General features: G+C 40.5%; 2 protein-coding genes across 2 annotated transcripts; both read left to right on the top strand.

The window, feature by feature from the left end:
* Positions 1-74: 74 nt before the first annotated feature.
* hps5 (HPS5 biogenesis of lysosomal organelles complex 2 subunit 2) lies at positions 75-13,710 on the top strand. Its single transcript, XM_029433795.1, has 23 exons — positions 75-273; positions 1,926-2,055; positions 2,419-2,529; positions 2,671-2,735; positions 2,831-3,023; positions 3,512-3,642; positions 3,890-4,108; positions 4,202-4,273; positions 4,451-4,539; positions 4,765-4,943; positions 5,260-5,418; positions 5,653-5,812; positions 6,999-7,116; positions 7,913-8,056; positions 8,235-8,303; positions 8,397-8,971; positions 9,781-9,901; positions 9,989-10,138; positions 10,221-10,340; positions 10,542-10,655; positions 10,764-10,870; positions 11,863-12,145; positions 12,822-13,710. The coding sequence occupies exons 2-23, from the start codon at positions 1,948-1,950 to the stop codon at positions 12,880-12,882; spliced, it is 3,348 nt and encodes a 1,115-aa protein (XP_029289655.1). The 5' UTR covers positions 75-273; positions 1,926-1,947; the 3' UTR covers positions 12,883-13,710.
* A 1,984-nt stretch (positions 13,711-15,694) lies between these two features.
* epx (eosinophil peroxidase) lies at positions 15,695-23,938 on the top strand. The gene is made up of 17 exons (XM_029433365.1): positions 15,695-15,712; positions 15,801-15,900; positions 15,980-16,070; positions 16,943-17,118; positions 18,496-18,628; positions 19,176-19,305; positions 19,383-19,589; positions 20,088-20,445; positions 20,738-20,898; positions 20,975-21,233; positions 21,321-21,491; positions 21,817-22,054; positions 22,453-22,664; positions 22,744-22,908; positions 23,033-23,116; positions 23,318-23,414; positions 23,881-23,938. Exons 1-17 carry the CDS (start codon positions 15,695-15,697, stop codon positions 23,936-23,938), a joined length of 2,658 nt encoding a protein of 885 aa, XP_029289225.1.
* Positions 23,939-24,175: the final 237 nt, after the last annotated feature.

Here is a 24,175-nt window from a genome sequence, read left to right as displayed (position 1 = left end):
GGTACTTTATAAACTACGAGTGAGATGTAGAAGTTTCCATTTTTTAAATGCGTAGCGTTAACTGCTTTGGAGAATGTGGAGAAGGTTTCGTTGTGACAAAGCGTCCAGGCAGGAAGTGTCCTCGTCAGCTGAGAGGAGCCGTGACAGGTCGGCTGACTGCCGACAGAGTGGTGTGAGACTGACCGCTGACTTTCTCCCCTATAAAGTGAACAAAACCAGCGGTTTGGTGTGGATTTGTAGGCGGTAACGCTGGAGTGTCACTCCGACCATTTGGTGAGTTTTAGCAGACAAAACATGGCAACATCACTGTCTAAGCTAGCTAGCATGCTTGCTAACTTGTTGTCAATATAGTGACACTGAGGCGAGTTAGCGCACTGAACAGTTTTCATATTTAATTTGAATAAACCATGATGTATATGTATATACATAACACAGCCATATAATTGTTTCATGGCTTTCTTGGCTCCGTTAAGTTAAGATATAAACGTTAGCATCAGTGTCAGCAGACAGGTCTCGTGATGCGTTGCAGACAGCGATAATCGGCAGATTGAATCGCCCCCTTACTTTTCAGCACTGATGTTACTGATTTTTTTAAACTAACCAAAACGTTGCAGTAACTAACTGAGCCCTAACGGCTGACCACGGACGTTCGAAAAGTAAACGTTTGTTGACCGTTACACCAATGTCCTCTTAGCTAGATTAACGTTAGTACATTAAAAGTGCTCGTGCAGGTGGTGTGAGGTGCTTTCCTCGGGTATTTTCCACACACTGTATAGTATGTCCATGTCATGCCGTTTCGTACTTCTAATCAGTGATGGAATAAGTACTCAGATATTTTACTTACGTAAAAGTAGCAATAGAGTGTTGAAATACTGAAATGAAAACACATTTAAAGTACCAAAAGTACTCATTATGCAGAGTGTCACTTTAGAATAAAATATATTATATCCTTGGGTTATTATTGATGCATTCATGTGCACTTTGTAAAAGTGGAGCTAATTTTAATTACCTGTACTAACAATATATTATTTATTTGATGTATCTTTTATGTTAATAATCAAAATCTGTAAAATTCAATCAAATAAACCCTCAAAATAAAAACTAATTATTAAAAAGAAAAGCAGCAAATGCCCACATTTGAGAGGCTGTTGGAATTAAAGGTTTTTGCGGAGTTGCCATTAGTCAATCGACAAATAGACTTTGACTTCATTTGTTTTGTATGTAAAACTCTTAATTTGTAAAGTAACTTCCAAAACTTCAAGCACAATCATTTGCAAAGACAGCCTTATGAGTGCCTCTGTATTATGATATAGATTTGAGGCCTTGCCATGGACATTTTTCCCCCAGGTCTGGTCAGATCTGTGCACATCCTCATAGCAAAATACATTCCTGTTGCAGACAGCAGAGTGTTAACAAATACAGAGACAGAGGTCAGAGTTGACTGCTACTTCTCATCTATTTTGAGATAATTGTGTCAACTACTTAAATGCTTTGGAGCTATTATGCTCTGTCATTTTGTTTTTAAACATTTGTGTACCATGTTTTTTAGCTAACAGTATCCAGTTATTCTAATGATCTGCAGCTTTAGTTTTGGTTCTGCTTCCTCATAAATTCACTTAAAACCACAACAAGTAAATCAGTGACAAACTACGCTGTGTTGTCCTGCATTTTGAGCTGAATGGTGTCCTCTGGTCCTGGCAAAAATGGTCTTTCTGGAAAAATTTCCCAGACAACAGACATTTGAACAACAATTATGTTACACTTTTTTCTTTTTTACCAGTGTGGAGATGGAGTAAAGTGGAGTCATGACTGCTTAATTTGAGAGTGTAGGTACACTACTGAAAGTCATATGATGCCACGCGGCTGAGGAATGCGAGGAAGCAGAGTATTGACTCTTGAAGTCCCTGACTATCTCATTCTCTCAGTTGTAGACGATCACCAGAGAAGATGCCTCTCGTACCAGTTGTGCCAGAGAACCACAGTCATGTGCTGGCAGAGTTTGACTGTCTCGACCCGCTTCTGTCTGCTCTCCGTTTAGACTCCGGCAGGCTCAAGGTAGGTTTTACCATTACATGTCTGAGTTAGTCTTGTAAAGAAATCACACATAGATGATATTAATGGCTCAATGCCACTTTTTCCACGTCCGATACAGCAACCATGAATGTCTACCGATACTGATACCAATCCGATGCAGCCTTTTACCCTTTCTTAAACAACTAAGCTGTAAATAATACAAAAAAAACAACAGCAACAATAAACTTCTGGGGGTAGAAGAATTTCTAGCCGACCAAAACATCAGATTGTCTGAGTCTTTAGGAGAAGTGGCTACACAAAAAATGCAAATTACACCATATTATCACAAATAAATTGTATATTTAACAAAGTAGATGAGTAAACTCTGTGTACTCTGTGTTACAGTGTACCTGTTTGGCAGTGTCAAGGAAGTGGCTGGCATTAGGAACATCAGCAGGAGGGTTGCACCTGATCCAGAAGGAGGGCTGGAAACAAAGGCTCATCCTCACCCACAAGGTAATATTGGACCGGGTGCCTCTATTGTGCAGAAATATAGAGTTGACTATTGTTCTCCTGTTAACGGACACAGCTGCACATAATAAGGAATACAGTGTCCGCAAGTGTTGGCTTCTCTTAATGTCCTGCACTCTTTTTCAGGAGGGATCTATCTCTCAGGTGGCGTGCTGCCCTCATGATGAAGACTTTATTGCTGTTGCAACTAGGTTAGAGTCTCTCCATGAAATAAAGAAATCTCCTACATACAGTATGTCTGTTTGGTTGTGTTGCCTGAATGGTTCACAGTTTGTCTCTGCTGCAGTCAGGGTCTGGTGGTGGTGTGGGAGCTGCAGCTGGAGCGGCGGGGTCGTCCAGAGAGAGTCAGCGTGTCCTGGGAGCACAGAGGTCAGGCCATCACTGCACTCTGCTGGGACACCAGCACGCTCAGAGTTTTCGTCGGGGACTCAGGAGGCAAGGTGTCCTCTCTCCGTGCGGGATCCTCCAAGCTGGGCAAGGTAGTGACTCCTGTATAACCCATATATATATATATATATATATATATATGTGTGTGTGTGTGTATATATGTATATATATATGTGTGTGTATATATGTATATATATATATGTGTGTGTGTATATATGTATATATGTATATATATATATATGTGTGTGTATATATGTGTATAGCTTTGGCTGTACCGAACAGTTCAAAACTTCATTCATTATTTGAATTCTAAATCAACATTTGAATGCTGCACTGCTTTTCTTTTTTTGCATATCTATTCATTCTGTTTAAACCTGGTATGCACAGTTGCAGATACAGATTATCTTTAGGTTTAGAGTCCAGTGGTGGTTGCGTAGGCTTGTTGAACATTTCTATAACTCCAGTCAAAATGTATTTATTATGACTGTTCCACTCCTCTTTATTTTACTTTTATTTTTTTCTACATCTCCTTATTCATATATATGCCATACATATTTGATATTGTTTTCTTTGATTTTAGGGGTCAGCATTCGTTATCTTCCCTGTTCAGACCGTCACCACTGTGGACTCCAGAGTGGTTCAGCTCGGGTACCAAGATGGCCGCCTGCTGGTGTCTTCCCTGAGCCGCTGCTACCTCTGTGACACAGAGAGGTGAGGGGGTTTGTTTCATGCAAAAATGGCAGATAATGCTGTTTTTAGATATGGAGATTTCCTTTATTTATTTATATATATATATATATATATATATATATATATATATATATATTATATACATATTTATTTATTTATATATAACATATTATAAACTTAATGTCGATCATTTTTGCTTTACTCCTGGAAGTAATTCCTGGACGTCTCTCAGCAGTGGTGTATTATTTCTGCGTTTACTTGCTTTCAGGGAGAAGTTCTGGCGTGTTGGATATAAGGAGCGTGATGGGGAGTACGGAGCGTGTTTTTTCCCTCAGAACAGGGGGTTATTAGTTGGTCAGCCCCCCCTGCTGTACTCTGCCCGGCCGGGGTCTCGAATATGGGAGGCAAGTTTTAATGGTGATGTTCTGAGCACCCATCAGTTCAAACAGCCACTGGCCTGTCCTCCTCTACCTCTCATCACTTACAGGTACTGTTTGTTCATGCCTTTAAATTGTCTTCTTTGAAAGGCCAAACTCCTGATTTATCTTTTTGTTTTTTAATTTGTCTTTCGTTCCTGCAGACATGAGCCACATTACAACCCAGTGCAGAAGAGCCACCACTCAATTGCCTTCCCTAAGCTGCTTTATTTTGGGTAATGTTAGATATATTTTATTATCTGAGTTGTTAGTCTTGTCAATCAATATTTGTATCATAGGCACACTATTGAATAAGAGTCAAATATGTTGATAACAACCAACATAAATCAAAAAACATCCATTATAGTTAAATAACTCTCTTGACTAACTGTTCACTTTACTTTTATGTGTAGAGACCACAACTTGCTGACCTGGACTGATTCAGCTATTTATATCTTCACACCTCAGAACGGACAAGTGCTTCTGTGGACTGAAGTCAAAGGTGCGTTTGTGCTGCTTCCTCCCAAAATACCACCAGCGATCCTTTTGGAGTAGTTAAGCAAACTTTTAACTCATAAACTGTGAATATGTTGACATAGGACCGCTAGTCATTAACAATAACAAGCAAAGCATCATATTATTTAACCATTTTAGCGTTGATTATTCAGACCTTTTCTTCTTGTTTGATTTACTGTAAATTGATCCGACCTGTTTTCTGATTTTGCAGACTTGGTTGATATTGCAGTATATCGCAACGAGCTCTTCTGTCTCCACGGCAACGGACGTCTGTCCCACCTCTCCCTGTTGTCTGCTGAGCGCTGTGTTGAGCGTCTGCTGCGGAGGGAGTCCTGGCCTCTCGCTGCTGCGGTCTGCTGTATGTTCCAGCACACAATCACTACCAGCAGGGTAAGATGGCTGCTGTCTGTGTACAGCGTAACCTAACTTCCAGGATTATCTGGGCTAATGTTCATATGTATTTCTGGCTTCCTGTGGTCCCAAGGGTATAGCACAATATACCTGTAATACTGTCTCACCTTGAATGGCCTAACCATAACCATCAGGACTGATGTTGGCATTTAAGCACATCAGAACAACTATTTTTAAAGCACAATAGTTAAAGTTTGAAGTAAATCAAGCACTTTAGAAATCAGGTATCCAATTCCTCAGGATTTGATAAAATATTAACGAAAATCTTTCTAATCATCATTCCTGTTTTATTCAGGCCAGGAAATCAATTCCCATCGACCGCCTTGAACACCTCAGATCCCAGCTCAGCTCCAGCACACACCAGGAGCTGAGCAGCCAGCTGGAGGAAATCATCACTAAACTGGAGCCCCTGGACTCCGCCTCCAGCAGCCGCAGAAGCAGCATCTCCTCACATGTAAGTTAAAGTAACTCTGTAGAGGATTTCCAGGTAGTGGCGACCACCATAACTATAGACGATAAGCATCCCACTACTGTTTAATTTGCTTTTCTATGGGACCCATTGAATCCTGTTGCTATGGATGCAAGTGTCTGTGGCATTCTGTGAGCTTGTTGTAACTGAAGCACGCAGCTTCTGCACATTTGTATGTAACGGTGTGCTGATTATGCCGAATATATCCTCATTATGCAGGAGAGCTTCAACGTCCTGGACTGTGGAATCTATCGCGTGATCAGCCGCAGAGGAAGTCAGTCAGACGAGGAGACGAGCTCCCTCATCAATCAGTCCACGTCAGAGGAGGAGCGGCTCAAAGAGTTCAGTTTTGGGCAGGAGGATGATCAGGGGGATCATGGTAAGAGATCGTCAGGTGCCTAATGAACAAATGCTGGCAATAGAAACGATGCTGAAAATTATTCTTCAAATTCATGTTTATTTTTATTTTTAATGCTGCCTCCTTAGGAGCTGACTCATTTTAATTTGAAGAATATTCAGGAAGTTTTCAAATGTTGATATAATAATTACTAATAATAACAATTTTTAAGTAGTAGTTATAATAATTATATTAATTAATGATAACCAGCTGGAGTCGAGATGAACGGGGGGGGATACTTTTTGTACATTAATTTATTAACACATCACGATTGGCTGCAAAAATGTAAGGCTTGATTATTTGGATATTTTTGGGTATTAACTCATTTACACTAACAATGTAACAATGATACTAATCAACACCAGTTTTGTACTATCTCTTTCTTATTTACCTTTTACTTTTTGTTTAATCTACGAACAGTGTGTGTGTGTGTGTGTGTGTGTGTGTGTGTGTGTGTGTGTGTGTGTGTGTGTGTGTGTGTGTGTGTGTGGTGTGTGTGTGTGTGTGTGTGTGTGTGTGTGTGTGTGTGTGTGTGTGTGTGTGTGTAGCAGGAACACACTTATTTTCTGCCTCTTCTGACTTTAATGTGAAAAGAGAGTGAAGTTATTTTCAGATGTGTCTCTTTTAAAATACCTAATTAATACAAATTAAACAAACTTGGAGAAAAATGTGTCATTTGGAGATCTGTAGCTGCTGAACAATTTATCAGTATAAACATGTGATAATAATTTTGCTCTTTGACTTTACCTCTGTTGCCATAATGATCAAACGTACCTGTTTCTGATACCGTGTCTTATGTCTGCCACTAAAATTGATACGTTTTTGATTTGAAAAACACAAAAGATCCTTTAATAAATAGTGTTGCTGTGCTGTATCTGGATCTGCTGTGAGAGCTGAATGATCACTCTGATGGCCGATGTGCTTACAGTCTTCACTTTGGCACGCTGTTAATATCAAGTTTCTTGTCTTGTTTCATTGCATCACACATAAATCACAATTTTGGTTCTATTGTTTTGCATTGTGCAGCATTTAATTTAGTTTCCTCTATAGTGGTGTCTGGCACCTTTGCTCCATCTGCTTGCATTATGTCCTCTGCCTTCCATCATTCCCCTGCGATACTCCATCCATCTGTGTTTGTCCTCTGGCTCTTGCCCACATCTTGATTCAGATCCACAGAGCAGTGAGCGTTTGGAGGCTGAGCGATCTGAGCAAGGCCTGCAGTTCCACCTCCCTCTGTCATTCCGTCCCAAACCCCCTCGCATCGCACTGCAGGCTGTCAAAGACAGGTGAACATCCAGAGACATAAAGGACAGACTTACTAACTGCTTACTTTTTTAAAATATCTTTGCCAACATTACTTTCAATATCATGTGTAATATCCTTTATTATAAAAAATAAATAAATAAAGAGTGCCCGGAAGTGTAATGAAAGTGCTCTTTGATGGGAACACAAAAGAAAAGAAGAAGAAGAAGAAGGCCATGTTCTGGCAAAAAGTTAAAAAGCCTTTTTATTATTTCATGGTGAAATTCTAAAAACAAACAATAGTTGTATATTTTAAGATAGATAGATTGATCTTTTATTGTTATTCTATCAGGCACTTGTGTTAGTATTACTTATTACACACTTGTATATTTATTACTCTATTGTTTTTGTTATTATGATGTTGTAATGTACTTCGGGATTAATATAGTTCCATTTTATCTTATCTTATCTTAATACAAGAGTCACAGCAGCCACACAGACATGAAGCCGTCATGTTAGATTGCTGAGTTTTATTCAACACTCGTGAAAGTATCTGTGCTTCTTTTTTCTTTTGCGGATTGAAACTAAAATTAATCAAGTGCAGCTGTGCTTTCAGACGCCTTACTTCCCTTTTCCACTGAAGACCCACATCTAGTTATTTTTAATTCAAATTGTTCATCCGTGGTGACACGTGTGACAGGTTTCATTACCAAGCATCACACCATTTGTCATATGAAGTATTGTGTAGTTCTGTTTGCCTTTCGGGTTGTTGGATTGTAAACCCATCTAATCTATTATTAAGGTTATATAAGGTTGTTTTTATTATTTGATTTTTCTCAGTGTTTCTAGTTTTGTTAAGAAGACAACAGAGAAGATCAACATCCTGCAGATGAACTCTGAGCTCTGGCAACGGCCTGAATTCAGAGAGGGCGGACAGGCAGAAATGTCAGCCACAGCTCCGTACGCCGAGGAGATGGACAATGAGTAAGTACAGACCTAAGTTTACTCGAGCCACAGATGCGTCCGTGTTACAGCAATTAGTCCAGATAAAAGTTTACATTTTTCTCTGTATTTAGGGCCAAATTGTGGCATAATAAGTTGTTATGAACAGACTAATAAAAGTAAATCGGATGAAAGCAGTGAATTACATTTGTCGTCACAGAGTTTATGATGAAATGCTTAACGCAGAGGCCGACATGCAGGAACTTCGATCAGCAACGGAGCGAGCGATGTAAGTGCTGCACGTTTGATGTAATCCCGACGGCAAGATTTCACAGTAGAAACTGATACTTATATTAACTTGTTGCATTTTCCCCAACATCAGCTCCGAGATCCAAGATCCTTTGGTGCTACTGGATCCAGGCTGCCTGAAAGAAACTCTCCTGGATTGGCTGGCCGTGCTGGAGCGAGTACTCGGTGGAGAGCGAGGGTCGACCGCTGCGGGTGATTCAAATGTGGATGGACCAGGAGAGGAGCGGTGGGATTATCTAAACTCCTACTCAGAGAAACAAGAGGAGTCTTCGTTCTCGTCAGGAGAACCAAGAGAGAGCGTCGCAGTGGAGAAGAAAGAAGAGTCTCCTGAGCTCGGAGAGAAAGAGGACCTGTGTGACTCCACTGAGATGGAGCCTGAAGTGTTAAATGGGAGCCCTCCAGATCCTGTTCGAGTGGCGTCTCCCAAACCTGTCCCGTCGGATCTCCTGGACGATCTCACCCAGCTGGCAACGCTTTACACCGAGCTGAGCTGCTTTAGGAAGCAGGAGAATGAACACGTATTGGGGTGCACAACTTTCCTGCGCCGTTACTTCTTTCTGCTGGACCAAGAGCGTGTGAGAAGAATGTGTCTGCTGTGTTATCAGGAGCAGCCGGGGCTGCAGAGCTCCTTCACTGAGGCGATGCTAGGTCAGAAGATTCTCCTTAAATCTCTGAAGTTTGAAATAAAATACACACATTTCACAAATACTGAAAGAAAAAAAAGAAACAGTGGGCTTCTGCTTTTTGAAAGAGAAATCATTTTTAAATCGGGGCACAAAATGAGCATCATTTACCAACCAAATCATGGAGTCACTCACCAGCCCAGAAAACACTGGCTATCTATTGAGAGGTACAATGTAAAACATTCTGTAGCCATTTGGTCGGTTGACAAAAAAGTAAATTTTTAACCCTTTGATAATAAGTTATATTAAGACGGGATCATCATTTGTCAAATGAAGGTCCTTAAACGTCCGGAACTCAGTGTAGCTGTTCCCTTTGTGTTATATAAATTTATCATTTCAACATTTTTAAAACGTAGAGAATATGATGATTTCCAGTCTAGGAGTTTTTATTTATTTAGTTTTTTTTATACAACCATGTCCAACGTTAGTATCGTTTGGTTTCTATATGAAAAACTCTTTGCTTTGTCAGAAAAGCTTTTAGTATTGTCTAGCACAGAGCTATTTGGGTCTCTTAACTCGGAAATCTGTTAAGGCGTACACCTGACGGAGCTAATAAATGAGAACGTGACCCCTCAGTTAGTTAGTGCCCGTCACAGAATGTTCCTACGCTTCTTTTCTCAGTTTGGTTCTGAGGTAGTGAAACATACTACATACAACAAACTATTCATTTGTATCTACAATCTTAATATTTAAATGAAATGCCCAAACATCTCTGATACTCTAGCAGTTTTATCTTAAATGATTTGGAAAATCCACTTTTGTCGTCCTCTGTAGATCTCACTCAGTCCAGTAAGGTGGTGGAGGTTATTCAGAGAGGTGATTTGCTGAGATCACTGCGCAGTCTGAGAGAGCTGCAGCCCTGGAGTGCCCCGCCTCTCCTCGCTCACTTACACAGGTCAGTGCATGTTGTTCTTCTTGGTCAGCACATCCTTATGTCACAGTTGTGATGCACCTCGTAAAGTAATTTGATGTTATTATCCAGGCTGTATGAGAAGCACGGGGAGGCGGCTGTACGCTCGTTTACGCAGTTTTATCCTACAATAACACCTGCTGATGTAATGACGATGGCTCAGAAAAGCCACTTCCTGGCATACCTGGATAATCTGGTCCAATCTCGAACTGAGGAGCACAGGTACGTCTTTATTTTAAGTTTCAGTTTCTTTTGTCTTTGAACTACCCTTGTCGCTAATTTTGACATTAATTTCTTCCTCTAGGTTGTCATTTGTGCAGTCGCTTCTTGAACCAGAATCACTGAGACAGGATTGGCTGGAGCTGGCACTTACCCACGATGCCCCTCTACGCTGTGACACCGTGAGCCCCGATGGACAGCCCAGGTCTGGTCCTGTTAGTGTGGGGAGAATGCAAAATTAGATGTTTGATCCTTTTTAATTCATTTTAAACACTTAAAGGCCCAGTAAGTGGTGAACTAAGCTACTATCATGGGTACATTTCACTTCAGGTCACACCAACATAATAAAGTGAAAGTGATGCATAAGAATATATTTAACTGTGAATTCATGTGACTCTTGCTGCAGGTGGCATTCTCATTGTTTCAGCTGGGGTTATGGACGCCTGCTGTCCCTCCTGATGCGTCTTCCTGCAGACCAGTCCTCCAAGCAGAAGATGGCGGAGACTTGCCGCAGTCACGGGTAATTGTAATTTCTACTGTTTTTTTACCCCCTGGTTATACACATCTACAGTGTGTGTGTGTGTGTGTGTGTGTGTGTGTGTGTGTGTGTGTGTGTGTGTGTGTGCAGCTACTGGACAGGCTACATCTACCTCTGCTGTGAGCTGCAGCGTCGCACAGAAGCGTTCTCCACCATCTGTCTGCTGGATGACATCAGTCTGCTGGAGGAAGCTGATGGTAAAACTTTCAGAAGCAGAATTATAATATCTAATGAGCGGAGAGCAGAATTAATATCAGTAGTGTTCATTTGGTCAGCTATTTTTTTATGTCCTTCTTAGTTTGAGCATATTGAGTTAGCCTCAGCTTTTCTTTTCTTTTTGCCGAGTTTTAGTTGTCTGTGACTTTAGTCTCATCCTTAGTCAAAGAAATAACTTTATAATTGTAGTTTTAGTTAATGAGTCAGTCAATCTAGTCCAGCCAAAATACAACATTGTTTTCTTTTCTTCTCCCAAGCCCTGTTTACTGTCATTGTTAACTTTTACTAACGTAAGTCAGTTACTTCGTGCTCGTTGTGTGCTGCGGGTATAGTCCCGATATGGCGCGCAGCATTGAAAGAAACGTCTCCTCAGTAAGGAGAGATTTTGGTAAAACTACATTTCATAATAGCGTGTTGATATAGTCACAGTTAGTGTTTAATGCCGTCTTGTCATCGCCTCGTGTTAGTCGTGGAAACAAAGGTCATTGACAAACATATTTATTCGTCATCATTGTTGTTAAAATTAACATAACGTGATGTGGGTCAAAGGTGACAGACACATAAACACCACACGTCTTGGCCAGGTCTACCTCGTAAAAGACATTTCTATCTCAATAATCCTGGTTGAATAAAGGTTATGTAAATAATCCAGTGTACATACATACATAGATTATTAGTGCAGAATGTAACTTCCTTCTAACAGCCCAAAGAAAGAAGACAAATACACCAAAGTGGATTCACTTTCTAGGAGAAGAATTTGTGATGGTCCTTTGAACTGTATTCTTTTTTTAATCTTGTCGCAGTAATAATCACAAATAGAAATGAGAGTACATCGTTGATAATCGTATGTCATGGCACTCTTCCCAGTTAACCACTTGATTTTGTGGTTGGTTCCTCCTCCTTCATCATCTCGTCATGGTTGATAAATAGACACATGTCAACAACTACAAACATTACAGCTGTTATTCTCCAGGTGTTGAGCCTCAGACCTTGGAAGAGTGGAAGCTCTTGATCCAGTTGTCTCAGCGGTGCGGCAGTGCGGCAGACTCGGAGCCGGTGAATGGGAGCGACAGGTCCAACGGCTCGGGAGATTGTGGCGGAAAGATCAGCCCGGAGAACCTGACCCTGATGCTGGCTCGGACAGCCGGGCCTGACCGCGCCATGGCCGTCCTGGAGGAGTGTGGAGTGCAGCTGGTCCTTTCACCGCACTCCACACTGGTGTGTGAGCTGCTGAGAGTCACTGAGAAGAGGCAGAGGTGAGTCAGGATGCCAATGACCAAAACTTAACAAGCACTAGTCTGGGAAGGGGTTCCTGCACTCTTATCAAACTGTTATTATGCCCCTCCAGGAGGGTTCGCTTGTTTGTGTGTCTAATCTTGCATACTGCTGGAGCCATCAGCCTAATATGTTTTGTGCACATTTATGACTGTCTGCTCAAGGACCTCTCGATTCACATTTTGTTGTTTGGTAATGTCATTGATGGCTGACTGCGACTCCTCTTAGCCGTCCGGTAGGGCCCACAAGTGATCAACAACTGCTTCAGTACCAAAAGGTATTTCTGGCAATCTGCTAGGCCAATACAAGCCCCCTCACCAAGTCTGTTGCCGGCCACATTTTGGCCTTGTTGTAGCTCAAAAACTGAAAATCCATAGACTAGTATTAAATCGGAGCATCTGCAGATTAATTCCATACCCGATATGTTATGATCCACTACAATTAAGCAACAAAGAAATCCCTGTTTTTGTTATTTTTGACGGCATCTTGACGAGAGATTGATATTTAATAAAATGTTGAAGAGGTTTCTAAGTGGTTTGGAGCATGAGACAGTTATCGTGGTAAATAACTTTTTAATAAGTAGAGATTGAAGCAAAATGTGTGAATGAATCGGTGTAATTTGAATTACAGTACTATTTATTTAGTTTTCTGTTTCAGAGCGATGATCCAGACGATGCTGGAGCGCTGTGATCGGTTCCTGTGGTCTCAGCACGCCTAACTGAAGATCAGCTGCAGCGTCTCTCAACAAACAAGATAAACTAACACTGTATTTAAATCTCCCCAGCTGGTGAAGCTGCAACTTAATTTATGCGCCGCAGTATATGTCAAAGCGTTCCAGTTTACATGAAGGTACTTATCCTCCAAGTGAAAACAGTATTATGAACTTTAACTTTTGTTTTTGCACGGATCTAACCAGGTAATCAAATATCTCTTGGAACAAAAATGTACTGTCAATACTTACAGTGAAATGTTCTAACCAGATATTTTAATGTAAATAAAAGCTGTCTGTATTTGATTTTTGTTTGTTTTAAGAACAAAAGGTATCTGTCAGCATGAATGATAGTCGAGCCTGGTGAATGTGTATTGTTTCCCCGTGTATGTAAATCACATTGGGAAAAAGTTCACATAAAGAGCAGAGGACAAACCGTGGATCTGTGCAGACCAGCACATTTCTTGATCAATGTGTGCTTTTGTTTTTTAAACTTTATTTCTTTAGTTTACTTTTCTTTTCTTTTTTTGGTGTGGTTTTATTGGTATTTAAAGTCTTAATAAAATGTAATAAATCACAGATACAGTTACAATAACTCTCCACCCCCCCCCCCCCCCCCCCATACATATTGTAGTATTACTGCACTGTTTAGTAATCAAACACAAATGATTCTGTAAACGCTTGCATGTACACATAAATTCAATGTAACTAAAATTGTAAGTGAGACAAAAATTAATATATACTAAATAAATAATAAGAATTATAAATAATAAGAATTATAAATAAATAATAAGAATTATAAATAAATAATATGAGTGGGGTTAAAAAAAAAAAAAAGTCATCAGGCAAAAGCTCTCATTTTATTCCTGGCATCTAACTGTCTTTACTTTGGATGGTTATTTAATCCCACATATCGCTAGTATCCAGCCATATAGTTTATTTCATGAAGTTTTAAGAGTGTTAAACAAAAACAAAAAGAATCCAAATAAGAGAGCATTACGAATAAGTATGACATGCCGGTGAACTGGCCCTTTAACTACCTGTATGTTGAGTATCTTGTGTTTTCTTCAATAGTACTCAAAATATGTCTAAATTTCAGGTCTTGAATGTCACATACAGAGGATTATGGGTAATGTGGGTGAACAGAGATAATATTAATAACATTGTAATGAAATGGGACTGATGACTCATTTGATGGTATCACACACCTGGAGCATCAAAGGGAAGACGCGGACAGCCCGGTGCTTCACCGTGGAGCTTTAAAGGCTCACACTGGACACAAGCACGCTTTAGGAGTCACATCCTCTACACTAGTTAACTGAGACCGTTTCTGTCTGATCCTTAATGCTTTCTTATTGTCATCCTCATCCCTGGTTCTTCAATCATTTCCCAGAATCCTCATCTTCCAGCTCACCAGTGCTGGAGGAAGTATTCAGATCCTTTACTTCAGTACTAATGCAACTCTGTAAAAATGCTCTGTTACAATAAAGTTTTACATTGAAAATGTTACTTAAGTGTGTATAATCTGGAAAATGTACTTAAAGTATTAAAAGTAAAAGTGCTCAATGCAGAAAATGTCGCCTGTGACTTCTACTAATATATATTTAATCATTATATTGTTATTACTCGTGCTTTAGTAAAGCAGGATTCCACTGTTGTAGTTTGAAGTGGAGCTCATTTTTAAGTTTCATATAGGACTGTAACTGAATATTTTCATTATGGATTATTTTTGATGATTATTTCTAAGTATTGGATTTGAGTCATTGGTTTGTGAATTTCAGAAAATAATGATACTTTCACAATGTTTGTTTTTCCAATCAATATTCAAAACCTCAAAATTATTTTAAAATATATTTACATGTTTCTATTATGTTTCAATTTATCATCTTAATTTAAAAAATATTTTCAGGTACAGTCATTGAATTTATAACAAAGAATTATCATTTATAAACTTTTCATATGTTGTGTGCCGTTTATAAAAGTCTTAATCTGTAAAGTAACTAAACCTATCAAATAAATATAGTGCAAGTACAATATTTGTCCCTGAAATGTAGAGTAGAAGAAGAACGCAGCACAAAAAGAACATACTCAAGTTAAGTACAAGTATGTACTTAAGTACAAATTGACGTAAATGTACTTGGTTACATTCCACCGCTGCAGCTCACCCACCTGTCTTGCGTCACTGGCACAGGGACGATCAGATTGAAGGTTTCGGCATGAGGCGAAGACACAGACACACTTGTGAGGAAAATGATCCACAAAATGTTTTACTTTACATGTCATTGTGAAATTGAAATTAAAATGCTGCTGCTTTATAACAATAAATCCATCTTTTTTAATCTGCTTCTAAAGCGGCTTGGACATTCAATATTTCAACTGCCTGTATTTGTTTTTGTGTCTACTGCTACTGTACGAATATATATATATATATATATATATATATTCCCTTGAGGGATGGGTAAAATTGTGTAATTTAATTGAAATGATCCAAATATGACAGAAGGTTTTCATCGCGCGGACAGAAGTAAATTTGATTTGAAATGATATTAGGTGGAGGCAGTGAGTCCAGTGTTTGATGTTGCCTTCCTGTCACCAGGAGGACAGATAAGGGGATTCTGCACATACCTGTTGGCCCTGCTGCCAGTGTATAAATGTCATCCTCAACGCTCCTGAACACACACTGACACACACACACACGCACACACAGGTTGACTCAAGATGAGTCCCGGTCAGCGCAGTGGTAAGATACTATGAGCGTGATTAGTTTGTAAACCTTGAAGTGAACCCTTTCTGCACGGATTGAACCGTTTTAACGTTCTTGATGGACGCAGCACTCATGGTGAGTTTCTGTTTTGTTTTCCTTCTTAATTTAATAGAATAAGTTGCACATTTCTTGAGTTATTCAGTGTGATGTGTTCTGGTTTCAGGTGTCCGTCTCTCTGCTTGGACTGGCTCTTATCCTGCTCTCCTTCCCTGAGCATGCTTCACTGAACAAAGTGTTTGACAACACCTCAGGTAGGATTTCTGGTTGATTATTACTGATAAAACCAGATTAGTGAGGAGCTTTTTCTAACCGCATCTATGTCTTCCTTTGTGGTTATGTCAGGAACTGTGTATCCAGGATCTGTGTTTGTGAAGCAAGCTCTTCAGAGGGCGATTGAGCTGACTGATGCTGCTTACGCTCGCACCAGTGAAAGGTAAAAAAGGACCGGGTCACTATAGACAGAGACGGGGTAACTAAGTACATTTAATCAGTACTGTACACATTTTAGGCATCTGTTCTTTACTGTAGTATTTACATGTTCTGGTACTTAATACTTTTATTCCACCTTATCTTAGAGGCATATATTGTACATTTTACTGTCATCCCCTTTCTGCCCAGTGAAAACCATGCATCTCCACATGTGTTGACATTAATGCAGTAATATTAATCCAAAAACATCATGTATTATATTAAAGCTCTGAAACATTTTACTGCACTGTTGCATACTTTTACTTTTTATACTTAAAGTCAATTTTGCTCATAATACTTACATACATTTACTTAAGTAAGGTTTGTAATGCAGTACTTTTACTTGTAGGGGAGTATTTTCACAGTGTGATATTAGTACTTTTACTTAAGTAAAGGATCTGATTATTTCCTGCACCACTAACTATGGAAATACTTTAGCGCCACTACAAAGGATGAATCATAATGTTACTTCTATAAACCATTGTCTTGGCATTTAAAAGAAAGCTATTAATTAATAAAGCTTATAGTTAGGGCTGGCTCAGGCTTGCCTTGGACCAGCCCCTAGTTATGCTGCTATAGGCTTAGACTGCCGGGGGACACTTCTCTCCTCCTTCTCTTCCTCGCTCATCCTCCTCTCAGCTGCTCTCCCTGAGATTTCTTCCATTTTTCCCCCTTTAATTGTTGTGGTTCTTTTAGGAAGTTTTTCCTTGTGCAGTGCGAGGATTTAAGGACAGAGGGTGTCGAATGTTATACAGTCTGTAAAGCCCACTGAGACAGATGTGTAATTTGTGATATTGGGCTATATAAATAAATTGTATTTGATTTGAATGCTTTCAGAGTGAAGAAGTCTCTGTCTGAAGGCGCTCTGAGACCCAGTGACCTGCTGGCTCAGTTTAAACAGACTGAAGCCAGAACCAGGACTCAGATCCGAGCTGCAGAGCTGCTGGACAACACAGTAGAGCTGATCAGAGAGATGGTCTACACTCATACTATGGTGCAGCCCGACCCGCAGGGTACTGAACAACAGCTCAACACAACACATAGAGATGTTTCTGCACCTGTATGTCTACTAGTTCTACTACTATTAAATCCAGGCCCTCCTTATATTGGCTCTCAGTATGTAGTTATGTTTTTATCCTCATATGCACCAAACATGTTCCCAGATCCACCAACCAACAACAATTAACAATGTTTGTTATTTTTTTAAGTATGAGATGGATACATTATTGAATCCACAGGAGAGAGAAAAGTAGAACAAAAACACAGAAAGCTCAGATTCATACACACAACACCTGAGGTTAAAACGATAATGTGCAATAACAACAATCAAGAAAATCCCTGCAGCATGATGGCAGAGAAACCAGGTTCTACTTAGTTCAGGTATGGTTCCCAAATGTTAAAGAATTGGTCAGCTTTTGAATGTTTGAAATACGTGTAAAGTATAGCCTTTACCAGTTGGCACTTTTTCATTCATTCACTGTAGTAAAAATGTTCCTCCTCCCAACATAAGTAAGAAAACAGTACGATCCCTTATTGTTTTTGATGTTTCCTGCTCGGGAGGACCAGGATGAGGGACACTGGGTCCATTTCCAGTTCCCTCCCAATATATCTTCTGTTTCAATTATCACATTAGACCAATACCTTTGCAGTTTACTGCATGACAAAGACAACGAGTTTCTGTCGTGCAATTAAGACACATAGATGAACGACCAAGACTAAAAATATGTCTACGGCTAGATGATATATATTCAATCTGTGTATAATCCTAAACTGTATTATTGCTTTAATGCGATTGCAGATTGAAATTGATTTTGCATGTCTCCAGAGCTGTTCACTTCTCTGCTGGTCTCGGGATCCTACATTTAACATCATGGAATCAAAGTATCCAGCCAGAAGAGCCACAAAAAAGTCAAAAGCCTATTTGTATAGATGTTTAGTTTTTATGATAAGTTCCTCTGTACCTCCCGTTTGTGTTCATTTGTTTGTTCTTCCTTTAAAAATTACTGTTACAGAGTGTTTCACAAACAAAGAGAAAGCAAGAAAGCAATCAGAGAAAATCAGTCAACAAATAAAAACAGCAAAATAAAGATAAAATAAAGGACAAAAGAACAAATAAAAATGAATAACAGACCAAATAATTAACAAAAAGCCAAATCTAAGTCTAAGTTCCTCAGGTAAGCTATTCTAAAGGTTTAAAGGTTTAAAGGTACAGGCTACATATGGACTAAAAATGTCAGGAGCACGTTGTTACAAATAGGTTTGTTTTCTGACTTAAGGCAAATGATCTGATCAACCCCTCCAAAAAAAGTTAAAGCCAGCTTTCTTTCCTTCTGATACTGAAGTTATTATTTGTGTGACGTAAGTGTTGTGTTTATTGTATGTTCCCAAAGAGATGCTGAGTGACAGAGACGTGGAGAATCTGCTGCAGGTGACTGGCTGCTCCGCTGAGCTGCAGAGACCCAGCTGTGACTCCGACTGTCTGTCTGAGCGCTACAGATCCATCACAGGAGAGTGCAACAACAGGTTAGTGCTGTCGTCACAGAGCAGTGCTGTCCTCAATAGAGTTTGTTGTTTTTTAATAGCTGTGTGCAGTAGTGGAGTGTAACTAAGTACATGTACTCAAGTACTGTACTTAAGTACAACGTTTGAGGTACTTTAGCATTTCCATGTTATGCTATTTATACTTTTTACATCTCAAGAGACAAATATTGTACTTTTTACTCCACTACGTTTGTCTGATAGCTTTAGTTACTGAATCTGCAAAGTAACTGACGCAACAAACAAATGATGATCTTATAGAATATGATGCATCGCTGTAGATTAAACTTCCCAAAATCATCATAAATTAAAACACTGACAGGGAATATTTTATTGCACTATGAAGACTTTTACTTTAATTACTTTAAGTACATTTTGCTGATAATAGTACTTTTGCTTAAGTACGGTTTTGAATGCAGGACGTTTACTTGTAGTGGAGTATTTTCACAGAGTGGTATGAGTACTTTTACTTAAGTGGAGGATCTGATACTTCCTGAACCACTGACTTTTGTTGTGTTCTTGTCCTGTTTAGACAGAATCCCAAATGGGGGGCTGCAAACATCCCTTATTCCCGCTGGCTGCCTGCAGAGTATGAGGATGTGTGGGGGATGCCCAGAGGCTGGGACTCAGAGCACACCTACCATAACGCCACCCTGCCTCCAGTAAGAGTCCTGCAGCAGCAGCCAGTCCACCTCTGTCCCGTCAGCTGCTGTAACTCCTCACTGTGTTTGTTGTCCAGGTGCGGCTGGTGTCTCAGGAAGTGCTGTTCACTCACAATGAAAACATCTCTCTGGACTCCGCCCTGTCCCACCTGCTGGTGGAGTGGGGTCAGTGGATAGACCACGACGTGGTGCTGACGCCTCAGAGCCCGAGTACAGCCGCCTTCAGCACAGGAGCTGACTGTACACGCACCTGCAGCCGGGACACGCCCTGCTTCCCCATACAGGTGCACGTTACTATCGGCTGCTTGTTTTTTGGCTTGATGATCATGCATCTTTAACTTTTTTTAGATATAACTTTTATTAATCTTGAAAGAAATGTGTGTGCCTAAGATGCTCAATATACATATTAAAATGCATATTTAAATTGCTTGAATATTCCATATAGGCATACAGTACATAGTATAAATACAATATACATACATACATATAATTTTTTTAATAAAATAAAGAGAGGTGCAAAGTACAAATAAACTTGCTTAACAAACCACTTACAATGCTGTAACTTGCAAGCAATGAATATCTTATACAATGGCCCATGCTGCACCCTTCCACCAATGTCAAAGAAATCGGGCCTGTTGTGTTTCTATTATCTTGAACCAAACAAACTGAACCAAAAACATGAACTCCTTGGTGGAGGTAACAACTTATTTATGTTGCTATGGAGGAAAGAACATTTGCCTTCCCCTCATGGACTATAAATAAATGATAACCTCTCTCCCCAGATCCCTCTCTCAGATCCTCGCAATGGGGTCCAGAGTTGTATGCCTTTCTTCCGCTCTGCTCCCAGCTGTGTCCCGTCTCATCGCCACCGAGAGCAGCTCAACGCCATCACCTCCTTCGTAGATGCCAGCATGGTGTACGGCAGCTCCACCAGTCTGGCCTCGGCTCTGAGAAACCGCTCCTCTCCTCTGGGCTTAATGACCCTCAACTCCAAGCACTCGGACCAGGAGCTGGCCTACATGCCATTCCTGCCACGCCTGCAGGCTCACCTGGACCCCTGCGGCCCCCGAAACTCCTCCACCTCAGGGGCATCGGACAGATCCAGGCTCCAGGAGAACACCACATCCTGCTTTCAAGCTGGTGAGCGGGTCAATGTGGGTCATTGACATACTATATATATATTTGACTTTTCTTCAAAATACTATACTACTTGTTTTTCCTTTTTTTGACATTCTATGCTATTCCCTTTTTAAAACTTTTTTCTACATACTATATTATGACTTTATGACATTCTTCACGACATACAATATATTGTATATACTATGACATTTTCTCAAAAATGTACTTAAGTACACTACTTGAGTAAATGTAGTGAGCTGCCAGTTCTCTGCAGGCTTCATAGGAGCTGTTGTTTATGATTTATGCTTCACAGGTGATTCAAGAGCTAATGAACATCTGGGAATGATCGCGCTGCACACGCTCTTTCTGAGAGAGCACAATCGGCTGGTCAAAGAGCTGCACCTGCTCAACCTTCACTGGAGCCCTGATACACTCTACCAGGAGGCCCGCAAGATCATGGGAGCCATTCATCAGGTAGCAGCTTCCATCCGTTTACCTCTGCCTACTTGAGCATTCACAGCACTCTGACCTGCGTCCTTTATGTTTCCAGATACTCACATGGGAGCACTACCTGCCGCGGGTCCTCGGTGAGAGTGCCATGTCTCTTCTGATGCCTGCCTATCAGGGTTACGATCCCGAGGTGGATCCCTGCATCGCTAACGTCTTTGCAGCTGCCGCATTCCGCTTTGCCCACGTCACCGTGCAGCCAGTGGTGACCAGGCTCGGACCGGGATACACCGTTAACTCCCAGCATCCCCCGCTGCCTCTGCATCATTCACTGTTTGCCTCTTGGAGGATCGTGCAGGAAGGTACAACTATGATGCGGTCATACATTACACTCAAATTACATGCAGTTTGCTCTCTTTCTATCTCTCTTTTTTCTCCTGGTGTGTCAGGTGGTATAGATCCTGTGCTGCGTGGTCTGCTGCTGTCTCCAGCCAAGCTGCAGACTCCCGGTCAGATGATGGTGGAGGAGCTTACAGAGAGGTTGTTTCAGGCACAGGGAGGGATGCCTCTGGACCTTGGGGCCCTTAACCTCCAGAGGGGCCGGGATCACGGCCTGCCTGGTACCAGCTTTATTACTTCTGGCACAGTACAGTGTTACTGTATTATACTGAAAGTCTCCTGCTGACTGCCAATGTATCATCTACATGTGTGTTTACTTTGAAGTACTGTTAGTACTAGCCTGGTTAGGGTCATTTTAACTTAAGGTGGAGAAAATAGTTCCTACATTAAACTGCTCACAACAAGGTCTGAGTTTTTCAAATGTCTTTTTTTGGCACTTTGAGCACCACAAACCGAGTGCCATCTAGTTCCATTATATTCAAGAGGCGGTAGACATCTCTATCTCCAACACTCCCAATGCTCTCCCCTCACTTCCTGTCCCATCAGGATACGGCTCATGGAGAAAGTCCTGCAGCCTCTCTGTTCCCAATACTACGTCAGAACTGGCCGAAGTCCTGAGCAACTTCACTTTGGCTCACAAACTCCAGCTACTGTACGGGACGCCACACAACATCGATGTGTGGGTTGGGGCCATCTCTGAGCCCGCTCTGCCCGGAGGTCGAGTCGGACCACTGCTGTCCTGCCTGCTGGCGAGACAGTTCAGATCTCTGAGAGACGGGGACAGGTGACACTAAATCCTCTGGTGTAATGTTATGAGCATTATAATTAATTTATTATCGATTAATCTGCTGATTATTTTCTAGATTAGCTGATTAGTTTATAGTTAATAAAGTGTCAGACAAACATCCTTCCTGGTTTCTCAAAGTCCAAGGTGATGTCTTTAAATGTCTTGTTTTGTCAAAGATATTCATTTTACTATGATATAAAACACAGAAAATGTCCATATTTGAGGCTAAAAACAGTATTTTCTGCCATTTGTGCAAGAAGAATCACTTTAACGTTATCAAAATAGTTGCTGATTATTTTTCTGTCGATCAACTTATCGATTAGTCGACTAAACGTTGAAGCTCTATTTATATTTAATAAAGAAGAGACATTTGAAACTGTCTTTTGTCCCCCGAGGTTTTGGTGGGAGAGGGAGGGAGTGTTCACCAGCACCCAGAGGAGACACCTCCACACCGCCTCTCTGTCCCGTATCATTTGTGACAACAGCCACATCACTCACGTCCCCGTTGACCCGTTCTCACGCACCGAGAGGCCGGAGGAAATGCTGGACTGTTCACACCCTCTCGTCCCCCACCTCGACCTCAGCCCGTGGAAAGAACCAGACGCAGGTGAGGAAGTGGAAAAGAAAACAGTTTGGTATCAGATTTGTGTTCTTGTGTTTTCACATGGACCTACACTGACTTCCAGATCCCAGCTGTGGTCCGATACCCAGGATTCAATCTGGCTACTCTCTGCTCTGTGACTCTGTGATTCTGTATCAGTGTCACTCTGGCTTCAGGCTGGTGGGATCCTCGTCTGTCAGCTGTGATCCAAACAGCCAGCAGTGGAGCCCTACACCCCCAACATGTCAAGGTACGAAGACTAAATACTACAAATATTTCACTGAAAGTTTAGCAATGATTGTGAATAACCGGCCATTAGATACAAAGTGCGTGCATCATTGAAAACAGTGTTTTTTTTTGCCTGGTTGTTGCAGATATCGACGAATGTGAGGAGCGACCTTCTCTCTGCCCACAACACCTGGAGTGTCTCAACATCCCAGGTTCCTTTATTTGCTCAGGTTGGTTCAGATCACTTGACACACGCTGCTCTTTTTTCAAGCACATTTTTGTGCCAAATGCTTTTTCTGCAAAGCACTTTGTAACTTGTGTTTTGTAAAAGTAGAATCCTTCCTTACATTGCCGAGACATTTAACATGCAAAAACATACAAGCAACTTGTATTTCCTAAATGTTGCTTCATGTCTGTGCGCACTGATCCAGATCCCTCCGCGCTGTCCGTCGCCTCTGTCGTCACTGCGGTGATAGTCGTGATTGGTAGCGTGGCCGCGCTGCTAATTGTCATGTTCTGCTATCGGAGGTAAGACACTGAAAGTACAAATCGATTTTTTTATGTGTCCAGATTTAGCTATTTTATATAAATACAAAAGGACAACCTGCATATTAGGAAGGTTTCCCAAATCTGATCTTAAAAACACATAAATTACTAAATCCCTGTGGAACAAGAATTCAGATCATAAAGTGACATTTCTAAAACCACACCGTGAGAATACTCCACTACAAGTAGAAACATGGTATTTACAGGAAAGATGTGAACAATTGTAATCAAAAGTAGTGGAGTAAAAAGTACAATATTTAATGGAAATACTCAGTTTGTACTCAAGAACTTGAGTAAGTGTACTCAGTCCAACTGCACCACTGCTAAAGCATTACATATTTAGTAAATTGACACGAGAAAAAATTATTCTTTATTACCCCTAAACATATTAAAAACATAACAGTAGTTTTAAAGTGACATATGAATAACTAAAATGTCTCTTTTGCAGATATTTTCCCAAGAAAGAAGAGTTGGTCAATGATGGATGTTGCCAGGGGAAACATTAAAAAGAGTTTAGCCACATTTCTGTTCTGTTCCTCTACAGTATGTTACATGAAAATGTTATGTTATAAATTGCAAATATTGTATATTGATCAGCGTATTAGTAGAATACTTTGTCTTGTTAATTTATAATAGCCATATAACACTAAGGCTGGATAAACATTGTACATTAATAAGTATCCTTGTTGTTGTGCGCTTATTCATTACCTACAAGTCAAACTATTTATTCATTAAGGTTGTAA

Source organism: Cottoperca gobio, chromosome 6 (assembly GCF_900634415.1).
Source record: "Cottoperca gobio chromosome 6, fCotGob3.1, whole genome shotgun sequence".
Classification (NCBI taxonomy): Eukaryota; Metazoa; Chordata; class Actinopteri; order Perciformes; family Bovichtidae; genus Cottoperca; species Cottoperca gobio.
The sequence above is the reverse complement of the archived record's forward strand: the minus strand, read 5'-3'. Positions and strand labels throughout refer to the sequence as shown.

Coding starts and splice junctions, on each gene's coding strand:
- epx (XM_029433365.1), top strand. Junction 22,665..22,743: donor GTGGAAAGAACCAGACGCAG/GTGAGGAAGTGG, acceptor ACTGACTTCCAG/ATCCCAGCTGTGGTCCGATA. Junction 23,117..23,317: donor AGGTTCCTTTATTTGCTCAG/GTTGGTTCAGAT, acceptor GCACTGATCCAG/ATCCCTCCGCGCTGTCCGTC.
- hps5 (XM_029433795.1), top strand. CDS start 1,948: ATGCCTCTCGTACCAGTTGTGCCAGAGAACCACAGTCATGTGCTGGCA. Junction 4,540..4,764: donor TCTGTGGACTGAAGTCAAAG/GTGCGTTTGTGC, acceptor CTGATTTTGCAG/ACTTGGTTGATATTGCAGTA. Junction 10,139..10,220: donor TCTCGAACTGAGGAGCACAG/GTACGTCTTTAT, acceptor TTCTTCCTCTAG/GTTGTCATTTGTGCAGTCGC.